This window comes from Monodelphis domestica, chromosome 1, assembly GCF_027887165.1.
Source record: "Monodelphis domestica isolate mMonDom1 chromosome 1, mMonDom1.pri, whole genome shotgun sequence".
Classification (NCBI taxonomy): domain Eukaryota; kingdom Metazoa; phylum Chordata; class Mammalia; order Didelphimorphia; family Didelphidae; genus Monodelphis; species Monodelphis domestica.
Genome location: NC_077227.1, coordinates 386,822,539 through 386,847,456, shown reverse-complemented (window position 1 = coordinate 386,847,456; position 24,918 = coordinate 386,822,539). Strand labels below are relative to the sequence as shown.

Below are 24,918 nucleotides of genomic sequence, written 5' to 3'. Positions count from 1 at the left end.
AGAGATGGTAGGTCCTAGTTTCAAATCTGACCTCAGACCCTTCCTAGTTGTGTGACCATGGGCAAGTCACTTAACTTCTATTTCCTAGCCCTTTCCACTCTTCTGCCTTGTAACTAATATGCAGTATTAACTCTTACGTTGGAAGGTAAGGGTATATTAAAAAAAAAAACAACTCTTTTTTATTGGCCTGAGGGACCTTATGCTATGCTCAATACAGCACTCTGAACTCTTTTTTTTTTTAAACCCTTACCTTCCATCTTGGAGTCAATACTATGTATTGTCCAGCACTCTGGACTCTTGATAAGAGATACATACCTTCCTAAGATGACAAAGGGATTTCTTGATTGTTCTATAAGGTTCAGGCATACAAAGATGATTGTAGACTAAAAATCAAGAGGATGGACTCATTCTGGACATTCTGAAACTGTCTGCCTTTGATATATCTCCCACCTCTTGTCAGGGGCAATGGTGGTTTTCAGCCAAAGCACATGGCTGTGGAGATATGTCCATCTTCAGCAGACCTGAAATTGCCCTTTGAGTCTCTGGGCTGCCTTGTTTTGCCTTTCTTCTTCCTTTGCTGAGCTCAGATTGGTAGTCAATAATCTTGAGATATAGATATTACAAGTTCTAACAGTCATTTCATGGGTCAAGAGGTTCTGAGTTCAGGTTGAGGTGGTAAATGATCAGAGAGAGAATTTACTTAACAACATATTTTCATTTTTTTCTTCAGAGATATTTTATTTTCCCTATTGTATATAATAAAAATTTTCCACATCACTATTTTGGATTCATAAGATCCAAACTGTCTACCTCCTTACCTTCCCTCCCACCTTCTGGAGATGATAACAATTCAATCAGAATTATACATGTATTATCATGCAAAACCTATTTCCATAGGGTTCATTATAGTAAAAGAATACTTATAAAACCAGAATCCTGAAAATAAAACACAAATAAAGTAAAGTAAAAGATAGCATGTTTTGCATTCTAACTGAAGGAATTCTGTGTGAACTGGAATAACATCCAGGAATTGATGCAGAGTGAAAGGAGCGGAACCAGGAGAACATTGTACACAGAGACCAATACACTGTGGCACAATTCAATGTAATGGACTTCTCCATTAGTGGTAATGTAGTAATCCTGAACAACTCGGAGAGATATATGAGAAAGAACACTATCCACATTCAGAGGAAAAACTGTGGAAGTAGAAACACCAAAGAAAAACAACTGCTTGATTACATGGGTGGAGGGAAATATGATTGGGGATGTAGACTCTAAATGAACATCCTAGTGCAAATTTCAACAACATAGAAATAGTCTTTGATTAAATACACAGTGGAATTGTGTGTCAGCTATGGGAAGGGAGGAGGGAGGGGAGGGAGGGAAAGAATATGATTCTTGTAACCAAGGAATAATGATCTAAATTGACTAAATTAAATTTAATAAATAAGTAAAGGATTAAAACAAAAAAATTCCTTTCAACTAACCCTAGAAACCAGACTATCACTAACTATATTCCTAGAGTATCCTGCAACTTTGCTAAAGTTGTTGATTATTTTCACTAGCTTTTTAGTTGATTCTCTAGAATTCTTTGAGTAGACCATCAGTGATAGTTTAGTTTCCTCATTGCCTATTTTAATTTCTTTAATTTCTTTTTTTTTAATTTTCTAATTGCTACTGCTAGTGTTTCTAGTATAGTATTAAATAATAGAGGTGATTGTGGGCATCCTTGCTTCACTCCTGATCTTATTGGGAAGGCTTCTAATTAATCATCATTGCAGATGATGCTGATGGCTTTAAATACATACTGTTCATTTTTTTTTTTACAGGACTGAAAATTGATTTTTAATGATAAATTACAACTCGGACACAGGGCAGGTAATGGGACAAGAGCTGGATTGTCTGTGGGCTTGCATTGTGCTGATGGTCTGCTTGGGGGCTGGGGCTCTGGACTCCAAGCTCAGGTCTTGCCAGGAGGCTCTCAGTCTCGGGGACTGGCAATCTAGGAGGGCAGCAGGGCCCTTTTGGTGCAGGGGAGGCAGCAGGATGGCTCCTTTAAACATAGTGTTGCTGTTGCTGCTGCTGTTTCTTCATGGCTGCCTTGCTAACTCCTTGGCCTTCTCAGTAGGGCCAAAGCAGTTTCCTTTGCCTTCTCAGTTGCTTCCTTAGCTGTTTCAACAAGTGTCTTAGAAGGAGCTTCATCTTGCAGTTTGGCCAAGATGTAATCAATGCCTTTGATGGTCTTGGTCACATTACTTTTGAATCTAGCCAGGCCAAACTCCTGTACAGCTCTGGACACCCCAAACAAACTGGAAGAGACCCAGGCCTCCCGTTGGATTTCAGTCCAGCCACTGTTTTCAGGGTTCACACAGTAAACACAGCTTTCCTCCACTACCATCATCCGGACATGGTTAATGTTCCAGGTGAAAGTGGTCATGGTCTGGTTCTGTGGGTCCACGATAGAGTCCTCTAGGATGTATACCGAGTGGGCTACGTTAGCAGGGAAGAAGCGCTCCGCCCAGCGGGGCATCCTGTTGGTCTTTGTCAGAAGCCGCCTGGATAGCAGCTTCTGGTCAGGAGTGACATCCCAGTGAACAATGTCCTCAGTCAGTACATGTTTGCTGTCGGGGTTGGGGTAGCGCTGCCAGAAGGCAGCGAACACTTGGTCCCAGGAGCTCCGGAGCACGCTCTGCCCCAGGAAATACTTTACCATCGTCCCGGCGTGGGGGGGGGGGGGGAGGGGGGGTGTCGGGGTCTGGGCAGGGTCAAAAGGTGCACAGCATCTGGGGGTAGGGAGGGAAGGATCGCCGGGCTTGCGCTCTCCTTCACCATCCCAAAGCCACCGTCACCGCCACCACCGCCGCCGCCTCCATGAGGGGGTGTCTGGCCGCTCGGCACTTCCCACTGTTCATTATTTTTACAAAAGACTATTCTTATATTTTCTAGTGTTTTCAATAGGAACAAATTGTATTTTGTTTTTCAAAGGCTTTTTTTTAATCTATTGAGATAATCATGTGATTTTTGTTAGTTTGATTGTTGATATGGTCAATTATGTGGATAGTTTTCCTAGTAGTGAACCATCCTTGGGTTGTATGAGTGTAATTTCAATTGCAATATGCCTCTGTCCCAAAATAACCAATAGTGAGGAGGAAAAGAGAGGAGACAAGTGAGAAGGAATAAAAGAAAAGAGGAAGGAAGAAGTTATATGTATCTTACATAATCCCCTCTAGCCAATCCTCAGCTCTCTGAAAATCTATCCATAAATGGGACAACCCAATTTAATAGAGTCATCATAAAAGGGTATCTTTGACCAAGTCTATCCATGTCATCCACCTTTAGTAGAGAAATGGGTATTTCTATAGCTTTCATAGTGAAGAAGAAGCAAAGTAACCACCAAAAGGCCCACTTCAAGTTCAGCTAGGTGATTCAGTGGATTGAGAGCCAGGCCCAGAAATGAGAAGTCCTGGGTTCAGATCTAGTTTCAGATACTTCCTAGCTATGTCACCTGACTCCCATTGCCCAGCCCTTATCTCACTTTTCCCTTGGAACCAATGTGTAGTCTTCGTTCTAAGATGGAGAGTAAGTCGTTAAAAAAAGTGCACTCAACTAGAGAACTTATCACTTTGATATCTGAAGGAGAGTTTCCTGATTAACCCAGGTACATAAAAATCTAGAATCTAAGTGTAACATTTGCCAATCAGGGAGAGATTTAATAAAGAGAAGCTGTCATCTCACTTGAAGTCAACTTGAGCTCAACTAATTCCAGGATGATTGAGCCCCTGGGTAGTGTTTTAGAACAGTTGGATTCTCAACTGTCCCAGAGCCTGGAGTCTTTGGGGTTCAGAGGAAAGGAATGTAGTTAGGAGATAAGAAAGAGTAGGAAAAGGGCATCCATCTGTGACCAGCCCCAGAATCAGAAATAAATAGGAAGCCTGTATACAATTAGGCAGAACATTGTTCTCCTTATTACCTTGGAAAGGAAATTAAGGCTGAATGAATCAGAAACCCTCTGCTTCTAGACCTCGAATCTATTTTTAAAGATGAGGCCAAGACAATCCCGTTGGAAAATTCTAACACAATCTAATATTAATTGCCAAAATGGTGCTTTTAATCTGCTATCTCCATCTGGTGCAAATAAGGCTTTTTCAGATTAAATCAAACAACCAGAACAGAGTGTGATCAGGACTTATGTACCAGCTGGGGTCAGTTTATTATAGGCTGAGTCACTCTTCTCATATCTACTGGAGAAACTTTCTCAGAATGTCACTGTCTCCAAACATTTGAAGGGCTGTTATGAGCTAGTTGAGTGAGAATCTGATTTATTGTGTTTGGTCCCAAGCAGAGGTCAGAAAGTAGGAAAACTTGGCAGTCATCTCAGAGGGGCCATTTTCAGCCATTCAAGGAGAAACTTCTTAGAAATGAAAGTCATGTAAAAAGTGTTGTAAGTTGCATCAGCAGGTACTAACATTCCCTGTGACTCAGTTCTTGAAGCAGAGATTCCTCTGACCATCTTTCAGGGATACTCAGTAAGGGGCTTCTGCTCAGGGAAAGGTTGGACTGGAGGTCTTGGAAGCTCCCTCCAAGTCTGAGATTTAATGGTATGAGGGTTGAGTAACTTCTCTGTCTGCTTTGCTGGTGTTGTCTGTAAAATAAAAAGAAAACAAAACTAGATGGTGTCTGATATCCTTTCACCTATTGAAGCTCTATAAAACAAGCTGATTTAGAGAAGGCTCATTCCTCCTGCCCTGGGGTCTGCAAGCAGGTGTGTGCTGGTAAATAAATGTTTAACAATTGGTTTGGGGGAGGCAGAGGCAAGAGAGGGAGAGGCTGCATGGATACACACACCTTAAGTCTAGAAAATAATATTTGCTAATAATGATAGTTAACATTTATATAAAGTTTACTGTGTGTCAAGCACTATGCCAAGAGCTTTATGAATATTCTCTCATTTGATCCTCAAAGCAACCCTGGGAGGTAGGTTGCTATTCTTCTTATCATTTTACGGGGTTAGGAAACTGAGGTAAACAAAGATTAAGAAACTTATCCAGAGCCACACAGCTATTAAGTGTCTGAGGTTGGCTATGAACCCAGGTCTTTCTGAATCTGGCGAAAAAAAACAACTATTAACAAAACAATAAATCAAGCCCTGATATGTAATGATGACACATTTCTGAGATGGAAACACACACTGAAAGCTAACAATTGGTTATCACTGTCTCTAGCACAGGTAACCCTGTCAGGGCAGTATGAAGAAATTTTTCTTTCTCAGATTGAAACTTTCTGAGCAAAAGATTCAAAAGACATTTCCTCTTACCCCTCCCCTTCTTCTAAAAATACTTTTATTGATATATTTTGGGTTTTTGTTGTTATTGTTGTTGTTCTGTCTTTAAGTCATGTTTAAAATTTTGTGATTTTTTTTTTTTGCTATACATACTGGAGTGGTTTTCTGTTAGCTTCTTAGCTCATTTTACAGATAAGAAAACAGAAGTATATGGAGTTAAATAAATGACTTAGGGTAACACAACTAGTTTCTGAGGTTGGATTTGAACTCATTTTTTTTTTTTTTGATTCTAGCACCAGTGCTCTAACCACTGCATCATCTACCTTCCCCTTTGTTTTTATATCCTCTTTATTTCCAAAAATCTCTGTAAGCTTCCTGAGGCAGAGGGCTGTTGTTCGACAATAACAATAACTACCTCCATAAAGAATAAAATAAATTTAGAAGCAAATTAAGCTTCTTTAAGAGGGACTTAGACATTTCATTTGGGGCTAGCCCAATGCTGGAGCATTAAAATTGTCCAATGCCTCTTGTAACATAAGAGTCTTTTATAGTAGAAATCTATAAAGGTAATAAAGGGACAAAGGGAGTAATAAAAATTATTAGATGGAGAATAAATAATGGGACTAGATATAGTAGTAGTAGTCTCTTGGTAACCGAGGATGACTATTGTCTTTGTGTGTTTTTGTGCACAAAGACACTTGCTTGTGTGTGAAGATTTAAGTGGAAAAGTCAATGCACAGAGACAGTCCCATTGTCTCAGCGTTGGAAGCCTGGGTCCAGTGGCATGAAAAGTCGTTACATCTGGAGACTTCCTCAGCTGCATTGGATGGCCGTGTTGTCCTTTGTGCTCCAGCAACCCTAAGCACTCCACAGTGTTTTGCTGCGTTGCCATCTCAGCCATTGAACCTTCTTATTGGTTTCCCCGCCTGTTCAGCCGAAGCAGTCTTCACATGCTGGGTGAGCAAAGCCCAGGTTCACCATGGGTTGACAACCCGATGGCTACCCTCACAAGGTTTAGCCAGACTGTCGAAGCTGTTGCCTGGGGTGTGGCCGCTGCCTCATGCTAGCAGCTACTGGGAGCCACAAGTGAGAGCTGGGTGTCAGGTGGGGGTCAGAGGCTGGAGAGCTGCCCTAGGAGGGCACGACAAGCCCTCCATACCAAAGATATTACTCCTCCCTGAGCACCCCATACACCCCACTAGATATAGCCTTAGATATAGATATAGCTCTCCTCATCACATGGGAATTCAGGTACAAGATAAGGACCAAGACTTTTGACAGCAAATGGGACCAAATGAGGGGCCTGGAGGTGAGAATCTTTTACCCAGGAAAGGTGAATCAATTCCAACCCAAGGAACAAGTCTTCTCTAGTTAATGCTGATGTGGTCAAACTCCAGGATTGTAGCTGCAAGACTTTCAGCTCTGGTCAAAAACAATGGCATCAGAGGGAGCAGCATTTCTTGAGACTGTGAGGATTAAAATTCTCTGAAGACTGAATATTAATTCATAATTATTTATTAAATAGTAAAAATGGGTTGGAGAGAGTAAAGGCACATAATCACATGATCTAGCTAATTTAAGTTTGCCTGCTCACCTCATATCTCTATACCACCCCTATTGCTTCCTAACCAAGAGACTGAAAACTTCTTTGTTCCATCACTTATAACCCCTGTGACTTTACTTTTTCTGTCTCCCTGGTTACACTGGGTCAGAGGTCAGGCTTCTTCATACTAGGAGTCACATGGGAGAAGAGTTGAGCATCTTCCAAGACACTCAGGAGGCAGGAGACCTCCAGCTTCATATATTTGGATACAGGCCCAAATGGTGGGGCTGACACACAAAAGGATTTTCAAAACTTTCTTTTCTAAAAGTAAAGTAGGGTATACATTTATGTTAAATTCCCACGAGATCTACTCAGTTTCATCTTTAAAAAAAGGTAAGAAGGCTTGAATTGACCAGGATCTAGCAAATCTCCACAAGAGAAATTTGTAAATTTCACAGAATCTCAGAACTTATACCTAGAACCAGACACAGTACTTCAAATATTGTCTGACCAGGGAAACGGAAATTGCCTCCTATTCATTTCTAACATGGCATTCCTATTTGACAAGTATGATTCTGCCACATTAAAGAACAAGTGGGGCATCCAGGAGGTGCAACTGTTTAGAGTGCTGGCCCTGCAGTTAGGCAGACTCATCTCCCTTAGTTCAAATCTGTACTCCAGACACTTATTACTGTGTGACCCTGAGAAATGCTCAAGCCTAGGTGCCAAAATAAGTTAATAAATAAAAAGAATATATAGTTTTCTCTATTTGGAGAGTTGGTTGGTTGATGGTCACCCTCTATACAGGTGAGCCTGAAATCAGTATCTCATTTGATCTGAGTTTCAAATGCCATTGTGAGATTCCCCATCATCTATATAACCAGGAATGTATAAGAAAAGTGGTTCAGGGAAAGATTCTGGCTTCTTATCTATTTCTATCTTCTCTCCCCAACCCTCAGAATGTTGGCTTACTTGACAAAATTTTAAGAGGCCAGCATTTTTAATTGACTCAGTCTTTCACAGCTCCTGACCTTAGGGATTTCATTTCACTTCTCTAGGCCTTAGCTTCTCATCTGTAAAATGGGAAGAATACCTCCAATCTTACTTCCCTCATGGCTGCTATATAGATAAGATGAGAGAAAGGAAGGGTTCCATACTTTCAAAAGAGAAAAGAAGATTCTTTCCCCACTAGGAGTATTGGAGGGCACTTGAAACCATATGTCCAGAGCTGCAGGATATTTCAAAGCTTTTCTAGTCTTCTATCCTATCTCCCAATTTACTGATTAGGATACTAAGGTTTGGGTAAGTTAAATAACTCACTCCAGCTCACATAGAAAATTAGGAACAGCAGAGGTAGGATCTGAACCCAAGTTCTCTGAGGTCAAACAGCAGTCTTACAATAATCTCATATATATTTCAATGCCCTAAAGGTCAAATCTATATAGAAACTATAGAAATTTTCTAGTTCAATTCAGCCTATTGATAGAATAGATATCACATTGATTCCTTCTATGAAAGTATGGGGGAGGGGAAGAAATAAACATACATTCATTAAATTTCTACTATGTTCCAGACCAAGTTCAGAGTGCTTTATAAATGTCTCTTTCAATCCTCACAATAACCCTGGGAGGTGGGTACTATTATTATTCTTGTTTAATAGTTAAGGAAATTGAGGAAGACAGAAGTAGAGTGGTTTGCCCAGGATCACATAGCTAGTAATTTCTGTAGCCAGATTTGAATTCAGATCTTCCTGACCCCAGGTTTAGCTCTCTATTTACTTTACCACCTAGATGTCACATGTGCAAATATGCAAATTACATACATATACACATAAATAGACATAAGCACACACACATATATACTGTGACAAACTGATCTCAGACACACACAGGTAAGGGAGACCTAGAGAATGGGGGCAAGAATGAGGAAGGCTCTGGAGCACAAACAACCCAAGTAAGATTCTGGGGTCACACACACAAATTCATAAAGGACAAAGCCTGAATAGAGAGACATAAACACAAGAGAGACACAGGGAAAGGGGGATATACAGGGCAGGGAAGCGTGGGGGCTAAGGATGGGAACATAAACCAATATCCTCACTAGAATCCCCAGGTGGTCAGGAAGAGGTAAATCACCCACAATCCTAGATGCAAACAAAAGGAATAAAAGTTGGGACTCAGTGGGGGCAGGTAAGTGAAATTGTTTGGCCATGGACAATGTCTCAAGGCAAGTTAGTCAAGAGGATGAAGATCCGGTTAGGGCTGGCCTATGGCAGTGGGTCACCTGAGGACATGATGTAATTCAGCAGGTGGAGCCTATAGGCCCTGTGGGGACTATATATGGCGGCCTCTCAAGCTCCTCTGAACTCAGGATACCTACTCTCTATTGAAACCTTTCAGTTTCAGCTTCAGCTAGAGCTAAAGAAGACTGATTATGAGGCTCCTTGGTATATTCCTGCTGCTCTCCATGGCTCTGTGCTGCTTCTTAGGTAAGTTTCCCCTTGGGTACACTGCCCACACATTGGAGCCAGTAGCCCTCAGATGGCCCTTCAGCCAGAACCCAATTTGACATTAGCTGCATCCTACAGGAAGTTTTTTTAAAGCTTAATGTACTGGAACTAAATGCTGGTGAATCAGCTACATAAAGACAGCTCCTAAAGTTGGAAGTTTTCTAAACAACTCTGCTGTATGAGAGGGAATGGGAGTCTGATTAGTCCTGCTATACATAGGGGAAAATAGACAACAAAGGGAATTAGCCTACAGCTAGGAAGTGAGAGTATCCATATTTGAACCCAGGTACCCGCTGCACCACTGAGAACCTGAATCTAGGCTTTGTGGAAAAGATACTGATGTGGTAATCATAGACAGGATTATAATACTAAATGGAGGGATGGATGATAATGTTGATGTAAGTGAAAAAGTGAGACAGAGAGTGAAACATGGGAGCCAGAGAGACAGACACATAGAAACCGAGAAAGCTACATGGTACTTTTGTGTAGGGAAGACCTAAGCTCAAATTGTCCCTTTAAATTCATCAGCCTCATTAACCTCACATATAGCATACCAAATTTTATCATTTCTACTTCCTTAGATTCTCATGAATCTTCCCTCCCATAGTCACCACTCTTATTCAGACTCTTTTCACTTTGACTATTTTTTTTTATTATGATGCCCAAGGCTTTTTCTTCATCATGGCTTTCAAGTAGTTCAATAATTCTCAGATTGTCTCTCTTAGATCTATTTTCTAGGTCAGTTGTTTTTTCAATAAGCTATTTCATAAGGGGCATCTAGGTAGCTCAGTGAATTGAAAGCGAGGCCTGGAGATGGAAGGTCCTGGGTTCAAATCTGGCCTCAGACACTTCTCAGCTGTGTGACCCTGTGCAAGTCACTTGACCCACATTGCCTAGCCCTTACCATTCTTCTGCCTTGGAACCGTATTGGTTCCAAGACAGAAGGTAAGGGTTTAAAAAAACAATAAGATATTTCATATTTTCCTGGGTTTTTTTTTCATTCCTTTCATTCTGCTTTATTGTTGCTTGATTTCTCATGAAATCATTAGTTTTTACATGGTAAATTCTGATTTTTAAGACCTAGTTTCCCTCTTTCAGTTTTTGATTCTCCTTTTTCAATTTGCCTATTTCTTCTTGCATCACTTTCATTTCTCTTCCCCACTATTCATTTGCCTCTCTTAATTGCTTTTTTAAGTACATGTTGAGCTCTTCCAGACTGTATGTAATTAGTAAAAGGAAATGAGGAGCTCAGGGCTTGATTAACAGGAAGGGATTGTTTTTTTACACTGGATACAAAATAGAAGTTTCCAGATAGGGGATGGACTACCTGAGAAGGGTCTCTGATTACAATGGGAGAAATTCCTAAAACTTGATTACATACTAATCTAATCTAAACTGAGTTCAAAAAGTACTTTAAGGTCTATTGCTCAGTTTGCAGTTAAAGTCAGTCTGGGGCTTACCCCAAGGCAAATTCCTAAGGGACAGGGGCAAACTTGGAGGTTTCAAAAACAGTTGATAACACCAAATAAGTAGTCTGAAATTGACTATTGCAATGTTTGATCTATTCTTATCTCTCCAGTCCTTCTCCCAACTAGCTTCTAAAATGATTTCACTAAAGTCAAAATATAACCAGGTCATGTCCCTACTCAAGTAGTTTTCAAAAGTAGAATGCTTTTCTGTTACCTCAAGGATCAAATATATAATCCTCCGCATGCCATTTAAAACTCCTCCCATGTTAACTAACCAATTCATGCTTCTTCCCTTTTTCTGTCACTCCCATCATTCACTTTACCTGCTCTACAGTCCCATCATATTGAACTATTTGCTTCTTTTCATACCAGGCACTCCATCTTCCCAGTTCCTTTCCTGGACCTGGAATCCTCTCCCTCACCTTTACCTCCTGGAATCGCTGGTTTCCAGAAAGACTCGGTCACATTCAGTTAAAGTCTTTTTTTTTCTTTCCTTTCCTTTTCTTTTTTTTAAACCCATACCTTCCATCTTAGAATCAGTGCTGTGTATTGATTTTAAGGCATAAAATTTGTAAGAGGTAGGCAATGGGAGACAAGTGACTGTGCCCTTGCACAGCTAGGAAGTGTCTGAGGCCAAATTTGAACCCAGGACCTCCCATATCTGGGCCTGACTCTCAATCCACTGAGCCACCAAGCTGCCCCCATTCTAAAGTCTTTTCTGATCTCTCTCTCCTAATGAGTACCTTCCTCAGCAAGGTTACACTGTTTCTACTTACTGTGGCATTTATATGCCTCCATATATGTTAATAATAACTTATCTTTGTATCTACAAGGCTTTTAGCACCTAATAGACATTTAATAAATACATATTGATTGTCTGATTGAAAAAACCTATGAGAAGGTAACTGTCCTAATTTTTAAAAGAGGAAACAGGAACTGAGTGAAAATGAAAGATTACCCTCTCTAGATCATACAGTCAGCTTCAAAGGCAAACTTCAGTTCTATGACTTTAATTTAATTTAATTTAATTTAATTCCCAATCCTGCCTGCCTTTAGAGATCTCAACTCATTTTCCAAATGATACACACTTGTGACAAGTATAGCAGAAGAAATGCTTATAAATGACACAGCATACTTTGTATTCTATCAGTACTTTATGCTTTCTTGAGAACTTTGGACCTACTATTTAATTAGTGCTCCATCATAGCCCTTTTGTGACATATAGGACAAATGCTATTTCCATTTTGAAAAATGAGTGTGCTCAGTTCCAGAGGAGAGCTGATTCCAGATCCATATAGCTTAAGGAAGAACCATGCCTGAAGCCTGAGTCTTCTTCCACAAAATGTTCTAGCTTAAAAGCATTTAAATCCTATTTCAGGCACCTAGGGAATGACAAAGACTTTGGATTACTCCTTATTTGTCCAGGAATTAGGTTTATTTTTCTCCCAACTGAACTACCTTTCTGGGGACTCCTTTTCAAACCCCTGAGAAACAGAATAAACTGGTTGGAAAGGTGATTGATTCCCTTACAAAGGAAAAAAAAAACTGTAAACAGAACTCAGGTGATAATTACTTTAAGATTTCCAGAGATCTTAGATTTCTTTCATATGGATTCTCCCACTACCAGATCAAATTTGCTCCTTACCACCACCAACAACCAAATAGATCATTTACTAGATCATTTCATGAGTTACTATGGCCAAAACATACATCCCCTGGGGAGCATCCTTCTAGTGATAAGTTTTAGCACAATTAACTCTACTCTGTGTTCAGACCATGAACTAACCTTCCAAGATGACCCAGAAAGCATTAGCAGCTTGAAAGGACTTGCCAAAGAACTTCACTATGTCTATCTCAATAAGTTGACAGAAGGTTTTAGTGAAGACAGAGCTAAGAGTATAATTTGATTCAGAGAAGAGACCTGAGATTTAAATCTTTCATTCATTGCAAGGGTAACTTTGGGCCTCATTTTCATGTTTTATCAAATTAGTAGTTGAGAAGAGATGACTGAATTCCTTTCCAGCTCCATGCCTATGCTCCTAGGAAGGAAAGATTTTCTTTAGCAAGCATTTTATTTACAACAGCCCTGCAAGGAAGGAAGTATGTGTCATTATTGATACTGTACAAATTAGGATACTTGAGTGTCAGAGAGGGGAAATGACTCTTCCTACATTCCACAAAAGAGTGACTGGCAGATCTAAGACTGAAACCCAATTCTTTGGGCTCAAAATCCAAGGATTTTCCCATTCCTAAAATTCCTTCCAACTCTCAGATCTGAGGGGAGGGGAACAAGAATGAGAGCACATGAAGTCAGATGAAGATATAACTCACTTCATAAGTCATCTAGAAAAGAAGAGGAAAAACAACCTCTCACAATAACTTATTTTATTCACTTGGAAATATAGAATGTCAGAAGGAGTTGGGACCTTGAAATGAAGCATGTTATTCATTACAGAAAGCTGATGGATTTAGGGTATGGAATAAAATTTATTTTCTTGTGGACAGTCATTAAGGGAATTTGTTTTGTTTGACTAAGGACTTCTATTAAGAGAAATTTTTCCTTTCTTTTTTTTTTCTTATGAAGGCATAAAAAGAAAAAAATAGATTTCTTTTAATATGTTTTAAATAGAGAAGTTGGATAATATATTTATGTAACATGTTGCCTGAGCTTTCAGATAAGGTCATTATATCAATAAAACTGAAAGGGACCTCCAAAAAGGAACAGTAAAAGGGGATGTCTTAGAGAATCTTTATCTAGTTCACATTTTTGTTTGGGATAGATTTGCTCTAGTCACACTCTCTAAGAGTATAACTGGTGACTTAATTATGAATATTTAGGACAAGACAAAGAATGCAGACTACCTAAATATATAGGTCAGATTAAAGATTTGGAAAAGGAAAGAAAGTCTAAGATGACTCATAAGTATAAATCTACATGCCTGGAGTTTTAGTGATAGCCTTGATAGAAAAAGGGACAGCTGGAGACAGGGAAGGTTTGGAGGAAAAGGAGATTAGCTTTTGTTTTGGATATGTTGAGATTGCTGATGACTATAGAACATCCATTATGAAGTGTCCATTAAACAGTCCATGATGTAGGATTAGAGCTCAGGAACAAGATGAGGGCTAGGTAGTTCTCTGAGCCATCTTCAGAAAGATGACAGTTAAACCAGGGGAGCTAATCAAATGGCTAAGTGAAAGCATGGTCCGAGTACATAGGAGAGAGAAGGGAAGAGAGTCCACAAGAAAGCCCTGGAGTATGCCCATGAAAAGGATTCAGAATATGGAAGACAAGGCAACAAAGTAGATTGTGGCAGAACTGACAAATAGGAAAGAGGGAAGCCAGGTGAGAGCAGTGCTATGCAAACCTAGAGAAGAGAGAATGTCTAAGATAATGGAGTGATCTGTGATGTGAAAGTTTCAAAAGGAAGTCAAGGTGGATTAGAACTGTGAAAAAGCCATTGAATTTAGCAGTTTGGGAGGTTATTAGTAACATTTGAGAGTATAGTGATTATATAAGCCCACAATCCACACCCTCAGTATTCTATTAATGATACTTTTCTATTACTGCTCTGTTTCCTTTGCTTAAAATGGCCTGCCTCCCTGTCTCTGCCTGTCAAAATACCAGTTTCAAAACCACATTCCTCTAAGAAATCTTGGCCTTTCCCATAGTACTTATCAGATTTTGTGATGCATTCTATTATTTGTATTTTTTTCTTCTGAGAAGGTATCTTGTCTTACTTATCTTTTTACCCTCCCCTAGCTTCTCCAGCATTACAGGATCTTAATTAACCCGATTAAATTGAAAGATGAATATAGGACATAGAACACAGTATATAAAACATAGACCATATGTTGAAGAACAAAGGAGAAATAGTGTGTGCTTTTAGAGCTGAAAGTGACCTTAGTACATGAAACAGTAAATGGCAGAAGTGGAAGGGAACTTCAGATCATCTACTCCAGTGGAATCATTTAAAAGCAAAGCAAAGTGAAATGCAATGACAGAGACTTGTCTGAGTTCACACAGCGATTGCACAGCCCAGTTAAGACAAAGTCCCAGGTGTCCTGATTCTCAGATTCAAGGATTTTAAATAATGGATAGAAAAATACCTGTGTCGAACTTTTATCTAATTTTCCACATTTCAGGTGGCTGGGGTTTGGGGAAAGACCAGTGCAGTGGCAGAGGGGTGGGTGGAGAGAGTGGAGATATAATCTGGGCTCCTGTCTCCCTTACTTTCTCTATCTCACCCCCTGTATCTGTCATACAAATAAGGCAATCCTAACCTTTGCAATTGTTGTTTCTTAGATACTGTTCAAGCTACAGCATTTCTCAGAGAGGTAAGAAAGGTTTCTACTTTGTCATTTAACATTTCTCCCATGCCATGGAGAAGAGGACCATTGATTCACACAGTCCATTCAGCATTCAGCACCTAATGGCAATGAAGCATCACAGATTCACCATTGCTTGCCTTAAGATCATTAGTATATTCCTGTTTCCTTCTCTATAAAATTGAATGGAAGGGTCAAAGACAATCTCTAAACTCTGACATTCCATGTGTTCTATGTTCTTTGGCTCCTTCCCCCTCTGCATTCTGTGTATTCTGAGGTCCATTTCAGCTCCAACATTTTGGATGTGTATGTCTATGTTCTGAGGTCTCTTCCAGCTTTGTTTTGTGTTTTGTGCTCTGACATCTCATGTTCTATTGCTGTGGGGGGGCTACAGATGAGCCCTTGGGGTTTGGGGTGTCTACCCTTGTAAGAATTCAAGACTCCATAACCTAGCTTAGAAATAAAAAGATAAATTTATTAATTTTAAATTTATGTTGGATTTGGCTGGGAGGCCAGCATAGATGGGATGCCGCCTCCTAGAGGGATGTGTTCTGGATCTTCTATGCTCTTACAAAACCAGGGATAATAATTTGAACAAGGATGAGGTAATGGAATATGATTAGGCAGGAGTATGTGTGTGAGAGAGTATTTGTTATCTGACAGGGATTTGTGTCCTAAAGACACAGGGGGTGACCCTCATAGCTTAGGGGGTGAGTAGATGTCTTAGATACAACCGGGTAGTATCAAAGCATATCCTGGAGGTCTGTCTCTATGTCCATCTCAAAATATAGGGGAAAATAATAATAATCTTAGGGGTCTTTCTTATCACTAGTCTTTGATGTCCAGGTTCACCCTTTCCTCAACTCTTTCCTCAACAAAAAATGTGCCATGCTGTGGTCTATGCCCTGACATTCTCTGTTCTGAAGTGTCTTCCAGCTTTGACACTCTGTGGTCCATATCCTAGGTAGTCTAATAGCTTTTACATTCTTTGTTCTGAAGTCTCTTGTAGCTCTGATGTTGTGTTCTATGTTCTCAGCTCCCTTCCAGCCCTGTATATTATTTGTTCTAAGATCTCTTTTAGCTCTTTTGTTGTAACACAGTGACATTTTGTGTAATGAAGTTAACTTCAGAGATTGTTTTCTTCCTATTGACACAAGAAAAGATCATTTCAGTGTCTTTTGTGATTGTGCAAATGTGCTTGTTGATAAAAAGAAAAAAACAAGCAGAAGGCAGAAAGATTCTTGGAAAGGGAAAGGGGTTCCTACCCATCAGACCCACACCATTCCCAGAGGTTGTTTCCCATATATGGTTTGTACACAATTGTTAATATATTGTCTTCCCCATTAGACTGTTGATGGCAGTCTTCCAATGAATAGGGTATCTTGTCTCCCCACTCCTTGATGGAATGAACTGTCTTTTACCTTTCTTTGTATCTTCAGTACTGAGTACAGTACCTGGCACATAGGAGGTACTTAATAAATGTTTATAGCCTGACTTCCTGAAAGGATTAGTATAGATCCCTCCAGGCTCTGAAGCTCTAAGCATATAAAGTTCTGTGATATATGCTAATTTTATTTTATGACTCTTTTAGCCTACATGTGAATGCTCAGAAATGTATGACCCTGTCTGTGGCACTGATGGACAAACATATCTCAATGAATGTGAATTGTGTAGGGAAAATAGGTGAGTACCAACATAATATTTTTTAGAGATGACATTTTAAAGCCTGATTTAAACTAGGAACTTGAAAGGACCTTAGAGGTAATTTTAGTCCAAAAGCTCTTGATCTGTAGTCCACAAACCTGCTGCCAATGGATCAGTGAAAATTTTTGAAGGGCTCCATGAACTTGGATGAGGAAAAAATATGACATCTATATTTTCACTAGTCTCAAACTAAAAATCCTCCTTTCCTTTAATTATGAAAGTAGGCAACAAACATTATTATGAAAGTGGATCTACAGACCTCACCAAACTGTCAAAGAAGAGTGCTGATTTGCCCAAGATCCCCCAGGAATAAAATGACATATGGGAATCAAATCTACTTCTGCTAAACTTTAATCCAGGATTCTTTTCACTATACATTGTTGCCTCCAAATATATCTGCCTAGATTCTAACAAGTCTCACACAATTAGCTAAGTCACATGGACAGTGAGAAAGGGGTGGAGATTATGGAAATTAAGTGACCACTACAATGATGTCAAAGAAAGGAATAGAGGCCAGTGAGGAGTAGCTCTCATAAAGAGTTCCCTTGAGCATATTTTATATATTCATGTATATATATATATACATATATACATGGAGGAGATAGGGAAGAATTCTGATCTTGGAGTCAGGAAACTTTGTAATCTAGTCCTTACTATTGAGCAGGTCACTCTATCTCTAAGATTTGAATTCCTCTTTGGTAAAATGAGGGATTTGGGCTAGATGAACTTGAAGGTCCCTTCCCTGAGCAGCTCGCTGGGCTATAGCTTTATGTTCTAAAATCCTCCTGTTAGTAGCTCAAAGAGTATTAACCAGAGTGGATGCTTATGCATAGGTTAAGGGTAGTAGGAGGAGTTTAGGACATGACTTCCAAATCAAAGTCCATGGATCTCTACTTTGACTCCCCTCTGCCATAGTATCCTCTGGCCAAGATTTGGTATATTCCTCATCCCCAGGGATTCTTGATACTATAGATGAAGACACCAAACACATGCACTTAAAATAAGAAGATATTATTTATAGAAATAATAGAATAGAAGAAATAATGAAAGAATCAGGAGAACAAAATAACATGATAGGTACTCAGAGAATCATTGTTGATTTCTTGTTTACTCTAAATTCTAGGCAAGGTACTTATTTGCTGTTTCTTGAATATGACATGCCATATGTCTTTGCATAGGAAGTGCCCTATGCCTGAAATGTCCTTCCTTTCCATCTGTATCTCTTGGAATCCCCAGTTCTATCAAAATTATTTTCAATTATCACTTACTGCATAAAGCAGGTTATTTTTTCAAATCCTCTCAGTATTTGAATCACTCTCTCCATTCCTCCAACCAATTGCTTTGTATTTACCAAGTATTCTTTTTTTTAAAATTTCAATAGAATAGATTAAGTTCTTTTAGGGCAAGGATTATTGTGTTTTTGACTTTTTATCCCTAGTGCCTAGCAAACAGCAGGTACATAGCAAATACCTGAAGAATTAAATTACATCAAATCTGATAGACCACTCAGACTAGAATAGAAAATATAAGATTTGGTGGTAGGGGTTCTAATAGAATAGTCAGGTCATGATCAGATTAGATGGCTTAGTGGATAGAGATATAGGTATAGAGACAGGAGGTCATGAGTTCAAGTTTAGCTTTAGTCACTTCTTAGCTTTGGGACTCTGGGCAAGTCACTCAATCTCTATTGCTTAGCCCTTACTGCTCATTTGTCTTGGAACTAATAATAAACATTGATTAACAGAGGTCATAAAATAATTCAAAAATAATATTCAGGCCAGAAATTTATTTTAAAGAGGAAGAAACTGTATTCCAAAGAAGGTAATTTACTTGTCCAAGGTCACACAAATCATTAGCATTAAGAGTTATAATGGAAATCAGATCTATAGTTTCCTGTTCACTTTAAGAGTTCAAAGGAGAGCAATGTCTGTGAGCTATGGAGAAGCAAGGCAGGTGGAGTGTAGTGGAAAATCCTCAGGCCTCCCTTTTAGGGACCCCCTTATGCTTTAAGGACTGGCTTTGCAAGACTGACACACCCAGGAGCTTGCTACCAACAAGGTGACCAATAGCCTCTCTTTCCCCTGCACCTGCTAGAACAAAGCAGTTGTTCTACTTCATAGAGCACACTGTTACTCTTCATGCTGTCATCTAAAATATCCATGATGGATGTCTGTCCTTGACTATGTTCTGATATCCATACTTGCCCATCATGTTTGTGTTCTTAACCTATGGAAATTCTTGTGTATGTATCATGTAACTCATGGAAGTCCATAGAAACCCTTGATTGTATATGTATCATGTAACCTATGGAAAGCCTACCTAATTGATGGTGTATAAAATACCCAGTGTTCATTTTCTCAGTACCCAGTCCTTAGAGGAATGATCCTCTCCTTTGTTCCTTCATTTTGAGTGACAATTAGGGTTTCTTGAAAGGCTAAACTGAAAATTCTGCAACAAGAGGAGATAAGTCTTGAAGGATCATAATACTTTGGACCAACAGAAAGGAAGAAGGAGGACCTTTCTTTAGGACCATAGCAAAGGAACACATTGATGAAGGGACCAAGGGAGAGTTGTTCCTGGTGACACTATGGCATCTGAGGGCTAAATTAGAGACTGAGGTTTAATATTTAAAGTTCTTCTGTGCATAGGACCTGTTTCTAAATTATCCTGAATCTCTACATTAGCTTTGTTCCCCATTAGAGCCCCCCACCTTATTGGGGACTGTGACCCTCAATGAGGGATAATGAAGAATTCCCATTTCCTGGGCCTGACTAGGCATCTTGAGACCTTCCAGATGATGGAAGGTTTTGATCCCTTTACAAACCTTACTAAAGTGAATCATTTGGAAAATTCCCCATGGCCTAGCTAAATGGTTGACACAACCTTTAATGTATCTTTATCAGCATTTAGAGGGAAGAAATATATATAAGTAAACTCTGACTTAAAAATCCATCAGGTCCAAAGTAAAATCATAACTTCATATAATACAAAATGTCAGGGTAAGAAAGGGCCTTAGAACACAGAGCATAAAATGAATCTGTACCTTTAACATATATGTTTTTACTGACTAGAAACCTTAAGGATGCTCTGTGTAAAAGTCTAGATCAAGAATTCAGGAATCTTTTTGAAAGTCTAGGAGAACCCTTCTCTGAACCATCTTTTTAAAGGCATAAAACAAAAGACAATATAGGATTACCAAGGAAGCTGAAATAGTCAATAAATTATTTTTTAAAAATTCACATTTCCTAGTTTAAGAACCCTTTGTTCGACTTTTATTGTCTGGTCTACTTTCTATTGTCCTAGTTCAGGGTGTGGAAAATGTACATGTTAGGCATCAAAACTAAATTTTAAAGTTTTAAAGTTTAATGTATGTTAATTTTTAATTTTTTTAAATAGTAAATAATACCAAGTCTAGAGGCAATCACTGAAGATGATTAAACTGAAGGGGACCATGAATACCAGCTTTTATTGGATTTAATTTCTGTGGGAACTAAGATTGCCAGGAGAAGAGAGGACAGAAAGAATTGAGAGATGCTGAGGCACTTAAAAATAATAATTAACATTTATAAAGTGTTTGAAGGTAGCTAGATGGCACAATAGATAGAACACTGGGTGTGGAGTCAGGAAGATCCAAGTTCAAAGTTGGCTCCAGATACTTACTGGCTGTGTGACCTGGGCAAGTCACTTAACCCAGTTTGCCTCAGATTCCCTATCTGGAAAATGAATTGGAGAAGGAAATGGCAAACCATTCCAATATCTTTGACAAAAAGAACCTCAAATGGGTTCATAAAGAGTCAGACAATACCGAAACATCTCAACAACATATAGCATTTACAATGCTCCAGGTATTGTGCTAAGTGCTTTGTAATTATGACCTCATTTTATTTTCACAACAACCCTGGGACACAGGTGCTATTATTGTTTCTATTTCACAGATGATGAAACTGAGGCAATGAGATTAAGTGGCTTACCCAAGTGACATAGCTATTGAGTATCTGAGACTAGATTTGAACTCAGGTTTTCCTGATCCAAGGCTCCCTACCTATTATGCCTCCTAGCTGCACTTGAACTTATCCAGAGAAAACACATCAGCAAATAATGATGTTGTTTGAAGGACCCAGAGATGTTTAATCCAGGGAAGAGAAAACTGAAAGAGAAGAGGATATTAATCACTGCCTTCAATATCAGAAGGACTGTGGAGGTACAGAAGGTGTTCCTTGTTCTGCTTGGCCTTAAAGTCCAAGAACAGAAGCAATTAGCAAAAGCTGTCAAAGGCTGATTGTGGTTCCAAACAAGAAGTTTCTGACTAAAAACATCTGGTCATCCAAGAAATAGCTGATGTTTTGGTGTTCTTTGTTCTAAACTCCCATCCAAACTTCTCATTCTGCATTTTAAGGTTCCTTCCTACTCTAATGTTCTATCTTGTTCTTGTTTTACTGATGACTTTATCTAGGTAGTATTTTTTTTATCACTTCAGGCTCTAGATTGTTTTGTTTTTATTAAAGGTGATTCACAGTACTCTCTCTTTTCATTTGTCTTCCAGGAAAAAAATTATTCCTGTCTGTGTCCTAAGAAAAGGGGTCTGCTTAGTATCCCAAAGATCCTGGTGCTCCCGTTACCATAGCTAATCAGACTGAGTTTTAAATAAATGCATGAGATTGATTGCTGCTCTTTATGTGACTTCTTGTGAAAAATATCTTGGAAAAAGTCAGAAGAGTTTTGTGACTAGAATACTGAACTCTGGATCAGTTCAAGTCCTTCCCCTGACCCCAACTGCTTGTGTGACACATTGTCTGACAGTTCTCTTGGAAACTCTAAGATTATAAATTACAGAAAGAGTGACATGACTTGCCCAGAGTCATACACTCAATTAGTGATACTCAAAATTAGAATACACCTCTCTTGATGTCCTGTCCATTGCTCCTTATATTATATAATATTGTCTTCCTTTAAAAACAAAAACAAACCAAAAAAAACACCTTACTTTCTGTTTTAGTAACAACTCTAAGAGAGAAGGGCAAGAGCTGGGCAAACAGGGTTAAGATATTTGCCCAGTTAAGAAGTATTTGAGGCCAATTTCAACTCAGGCATCCCAATTTCTGGCATAGCACTCTATCCTACATTGCCTTTCTTTTTTAAAACTTTATCTTCCAACTTAGAATCAATACAATCTATTTGTTCCAAGGCAGAAGAATGTTAAGGTCCAGGCAATGAAGGTTAAGTGACTTGCCCAGGGTCACGCAGCTAGGAAGTGTCTGAGGACATATTTGAACCCAAGACCTCCTATCTCTAGATCTAGCTTTCAATCCACTAAGACATCTAGCTGCTCTACCAGCCTTATTTTTCAGTCATGACCTACAGATGTGTGAGCTCACAGGATCTCAATAGTTTAGAATTTTAAAGGAACTTTATAGACCAAAACTCTCATTTTATATTAACAGATCATTATACAAATGGAAGATCAGAGAGTTTTGATGATTTGCCAGAAATCACATAGCAAGTATAAAGAGATGAGATGCAAACCGATTATCTGTTTCATCTGAATCAATTAATTTTCCTATGTAACACCCTTTAATACTAAGGTGAGAGGCAACATGTGATTTTACCACCCTGACTTAAATAAAAGTTGCCTTACATGATAAAAAGAAATAGTCATAAGATGAAATCCAAGATAGAAAGGAGAAAACATCAATGAGAGTCTTCAAGTGAGCATATATGAAGGGGGTAAAGAGAAAAAACAACAGATAAAAGATATTGTCAGGGATGAAGAAAAGAGTTCACAAAGCCAGAAGATAAAAGAGTTCAGTAAACAAAATCCAAATATGGCATGGAAGTATTCTCTAATCCCAGATGAGAACTTAATTGGATTCTCTATGTTTCCACCTTCACCCCCAACAAGGAGCCTCCTTCTCCTTCCTAATCAGAACAGTGACACATTCTTGACTTGCCTTAGTGATCTAACCAGGTGCAATTTTAAGTTTAAGACAGAGCTCATGCTCTGAGCAATTTGCCTGACTGATGTTAATTTAGTAGAAAAAAGGTCAAAGTGATGCATCTGTGTCAAACTCTTGTGCAGAGACCCAGGTGTCTCCTGCTTTTGCCTTGTAATAGCCACAGACATGAAGTTCAGCTAGGTGCTGGACAGCTCCATCAGAACAGACAGTTAATGAACCAGACGTGCCCACTGTCCCTCTCCCAGGGCACATTTGACACTAAATGATATATTCAGAGGCATTTAGGAAATTTACTAACATGAAAAAATTTTGTCAGTATGAATTTTAACAATCAGAAATTAGCAAGTAAAAGAACACAGAAATAGACCAAATTTCTTCTGGGCTTAGTGCTAACACCTTATCCATAAAGTATCTCTAATCACTCCAGCTGTTTCTGGAAGCCTGTATTCATCTTCTCCTGGGGATAAAGATCAAATGTGACCAGACTGCCTCAGGGGAAGAAGGAATAAAAGAAACATCTATTCTCTAGGCTTGATACTACAGCATGGAGACTCTAGTCACTGAAGAAGGAATGATCAAAACCTTGGGACCAAGTTACCACTCTATCAGAGTTTGTGACTGAGGAAAGAAAAAATATGAGTATAGTCTGAAACACATTCTAGTTTGGGGAAGGGAAGATTTCAAAGGATTTAGAGAAAGAATAGGTAGGTTCTTTTGGCATCAATTAGAAATTGACCTAAGGGAGGTGGTGGGATTTTCAAGACTCCAATTTTAAAGACAAACACCATCCATTCTAAGGAATATAAAAGGAAATTGCTTCCTAAAAGAGCAGTATAACTGTTTAAAACAGGGTAAACACATAAAGTTTATGGCATGTAAAATAGAGTAACTTCATAAAGAATTTACTGAACAATTTACATTTGTAAACTATTTTAAATTTATAATCATAAAGATATCTAGCATTAAAACAGCACCTAATATCTATCAGGCACTATGATAATCACTTTCCAAATATTTTCTCATTTGGTCTTTACAACAACCCTAAGAAGAAGTTATAATTATGATCTTAATTTTATAATTGAGGAAACTGAGATAAACAGAGGTCACATGATTTATCCAAGAACACACAATTTGATATGTATAATGATGGAAGCAAATAAAGGGATTTTTAGAAATCCTTACCTTCCTTCTTACAATTAATATTGTATATTGTTTCCAAAGCAGAAGAGCAGTAAGGGTTAGGCCAATGATGGGCAAACTTTTGAGCTTGCTATGACAAAATTTGCCAAAAAATACCAAGCATAACTAGTGTGGTGTATCACTCTGAGAAAAAATATAATTTCACAATATTTATAGTTTAAATAACAAAAATGTATAATTGTAATATATAACTTTATTTAATAAACCAAAAAACTAATTATTTAATTTACCTGCTTAGTGACTTCTTTGTTCATCTGTCAGTTGGTTTCTTTTGTTGGTCTTGATATTATTTAACTTGTGTGGGGTGCCATGAACTAAGATAAGTGGGGGGCGGGAATTCTTTAACTAACCTGCCTATTGGTGACTTTTTTGTTGCTGAATTTCATTGGCTAAATCTTCAATTGAAGGTTGTAATTTTGTACACTTTGAGCCCAAGCAAGCACAACTAACTTCATCTGTCAATCTGTTTCTTTTGTTAGTTTTGATATTATTTAATGCTGAGAATAAGGTCTCACAAAAGTACATAGAGGGAAAAATTGTGAATAAAGCCATTGCTATATTTTTCCAGGTGGTAAAAGTATCTGGTAATTGCTTCTAGGCACTCCAGATTTCCTGTTCGTAGTGGCATTCCTCTTGATTCTCCAAGCAGAACTAATAGCACTGGCCCTCACCTATCCCAGCCTCTCCCTCACTTATTTCAGTAATGATGGTCAATTAGAAATCCATGACACCCCAGAATAGTAGATAGGATGATGGTTGCTGTCGTTATGTGGTTGCTGGTAATGGTGATCACAGGGCTCCCAGAGATGTGTCCCCTGCAGCATTCTGCTGCTCCCTAATCTGCTGGCTGGAAGTGAGGTCAAAGATCCAATCTTGGTGTAACCGGAAGTACCAGAACTAGATGCTCTGTGCCAGAGTTCTGTTGTTTTGGC

The 24,918-nt window shown here is 38.8% G+C and overlaps 2 protein-coding genes and 1 long non-coding RNA gene across 5 annotated transcripts; 1 reads left to right on the top strand and 2 right to left on the bottom strand.

Annotated features, from left to right (window-relative positions):
• Nucleotides 1-2,104: 2,104 nt before the first annotated feature.
• LOC130456400 (PRELI domain-containing protein 1, mitochondrial-like) lies at nucleotides 2,105-2,743 on the bottom strand. The gene has a single exon (XM_056811627.1). It carries the CDS (start codon nucleotides 2,711-2,713, stop codon nucleotides 2,105-2,107), a length of 609 nt encoding a protein of 202 aa, XP_056667605.1. The 5' UTR covers nucleotides 2,714-2,743.
• A 1,436-nt stretch (nucleotides 2,744-4,179) lies between these two features.
• LOC130456401 (uncharacterized) lies at nucleotides 4,180-6,967 on the bottom strand. Its single transcript, XR_008915187.1, has 2 exons — nucleotides 6,876-6,967; nucleotides 4,180-4,642 (listed from the first exon to the last, which is right to left on the bottom strand). It is a non-coding gene; the product is annotated as an uncharacterized LOC130456401 (long non-coding RNA).
• LOC103104981 (serine protease inhibitor Kazal-type 1-like) lies at nucleotides 6,337-21,494 on the top strand. 3 transcript variants are annotated; one of them, XM_007474085.3, is made up of 5 exons: nucleotides 6,337-6,590; nucleotides 9,224-9,312; nucleotides 15,106-15,137; nucleotides 16,720-16,811; nucleotides 21,376-21,494. In XM_007474085.3, exons 2-5 carry the CDS (start codon nucleotides 9,258-9,260, stop codon nucleotides 21,458-21,460), a joined length of 264 nt encoding a protein of 87 aa, XP_007474147.1. In that variant the 5' UTR covers nucleotides 6,337-6,590; nucleotides 9,224-9,257; the 3' UTR covers nucleotides 21,461-21,494. The 3 variants fall into 3 exon arrangements, with proteins under 3 accessions (XP_007474147.1, XP_007474146.1, XP_056667606.1); XM_007474084.3 differs by lacking the exon at nucleotides 6,337-6,590 and adding an exon at nucleotides 6,797-7,217; XM_056811628.1 differs by lacking the exon at nucleotides 6,337-6,590 and adding an exon at nucleotides 8,409-8,777.
• Nucleotides 21,495-24,918: the final 3,424 nt, after the last annotated feature.

What these genes read in the sequence shown, in the direction of transcription:
- LOC130456400 (XM_056811627.1), bottom strand. Translation starts at nt 2,713, where the DNA reads ATGGTAAAGTATTTCCTGGGGCAGAGCGTGCTCCGGAGCTCCTGGGAC.
- LOC103104981 (XM_007474085.3), top strand. Translation starts at nt 9,258, where the DNA reads ATGAGGCTCCTTGGTATATTCCTGCTGCTCTCCATGGCTCTGTGCTGC. An exon ending in CTACAGCATTTCTCAGAGAG is followed by an intron (nt 15,138 to 16,719) that starts GTAAGAAAGGTT and finishes TGACTCTTTTAG; the next exon opens with CCTACATGTGAATGCTCAGA. An exon ending in GAATTGTGTAGGGAAAATAG is followed by an intron (nt 16,812 to 21,375) that starts GTGAGTACCAAC and finishes TTTGTCTTCCAG; the next exon opens with GAAAAAAATTATTCCTGTCT.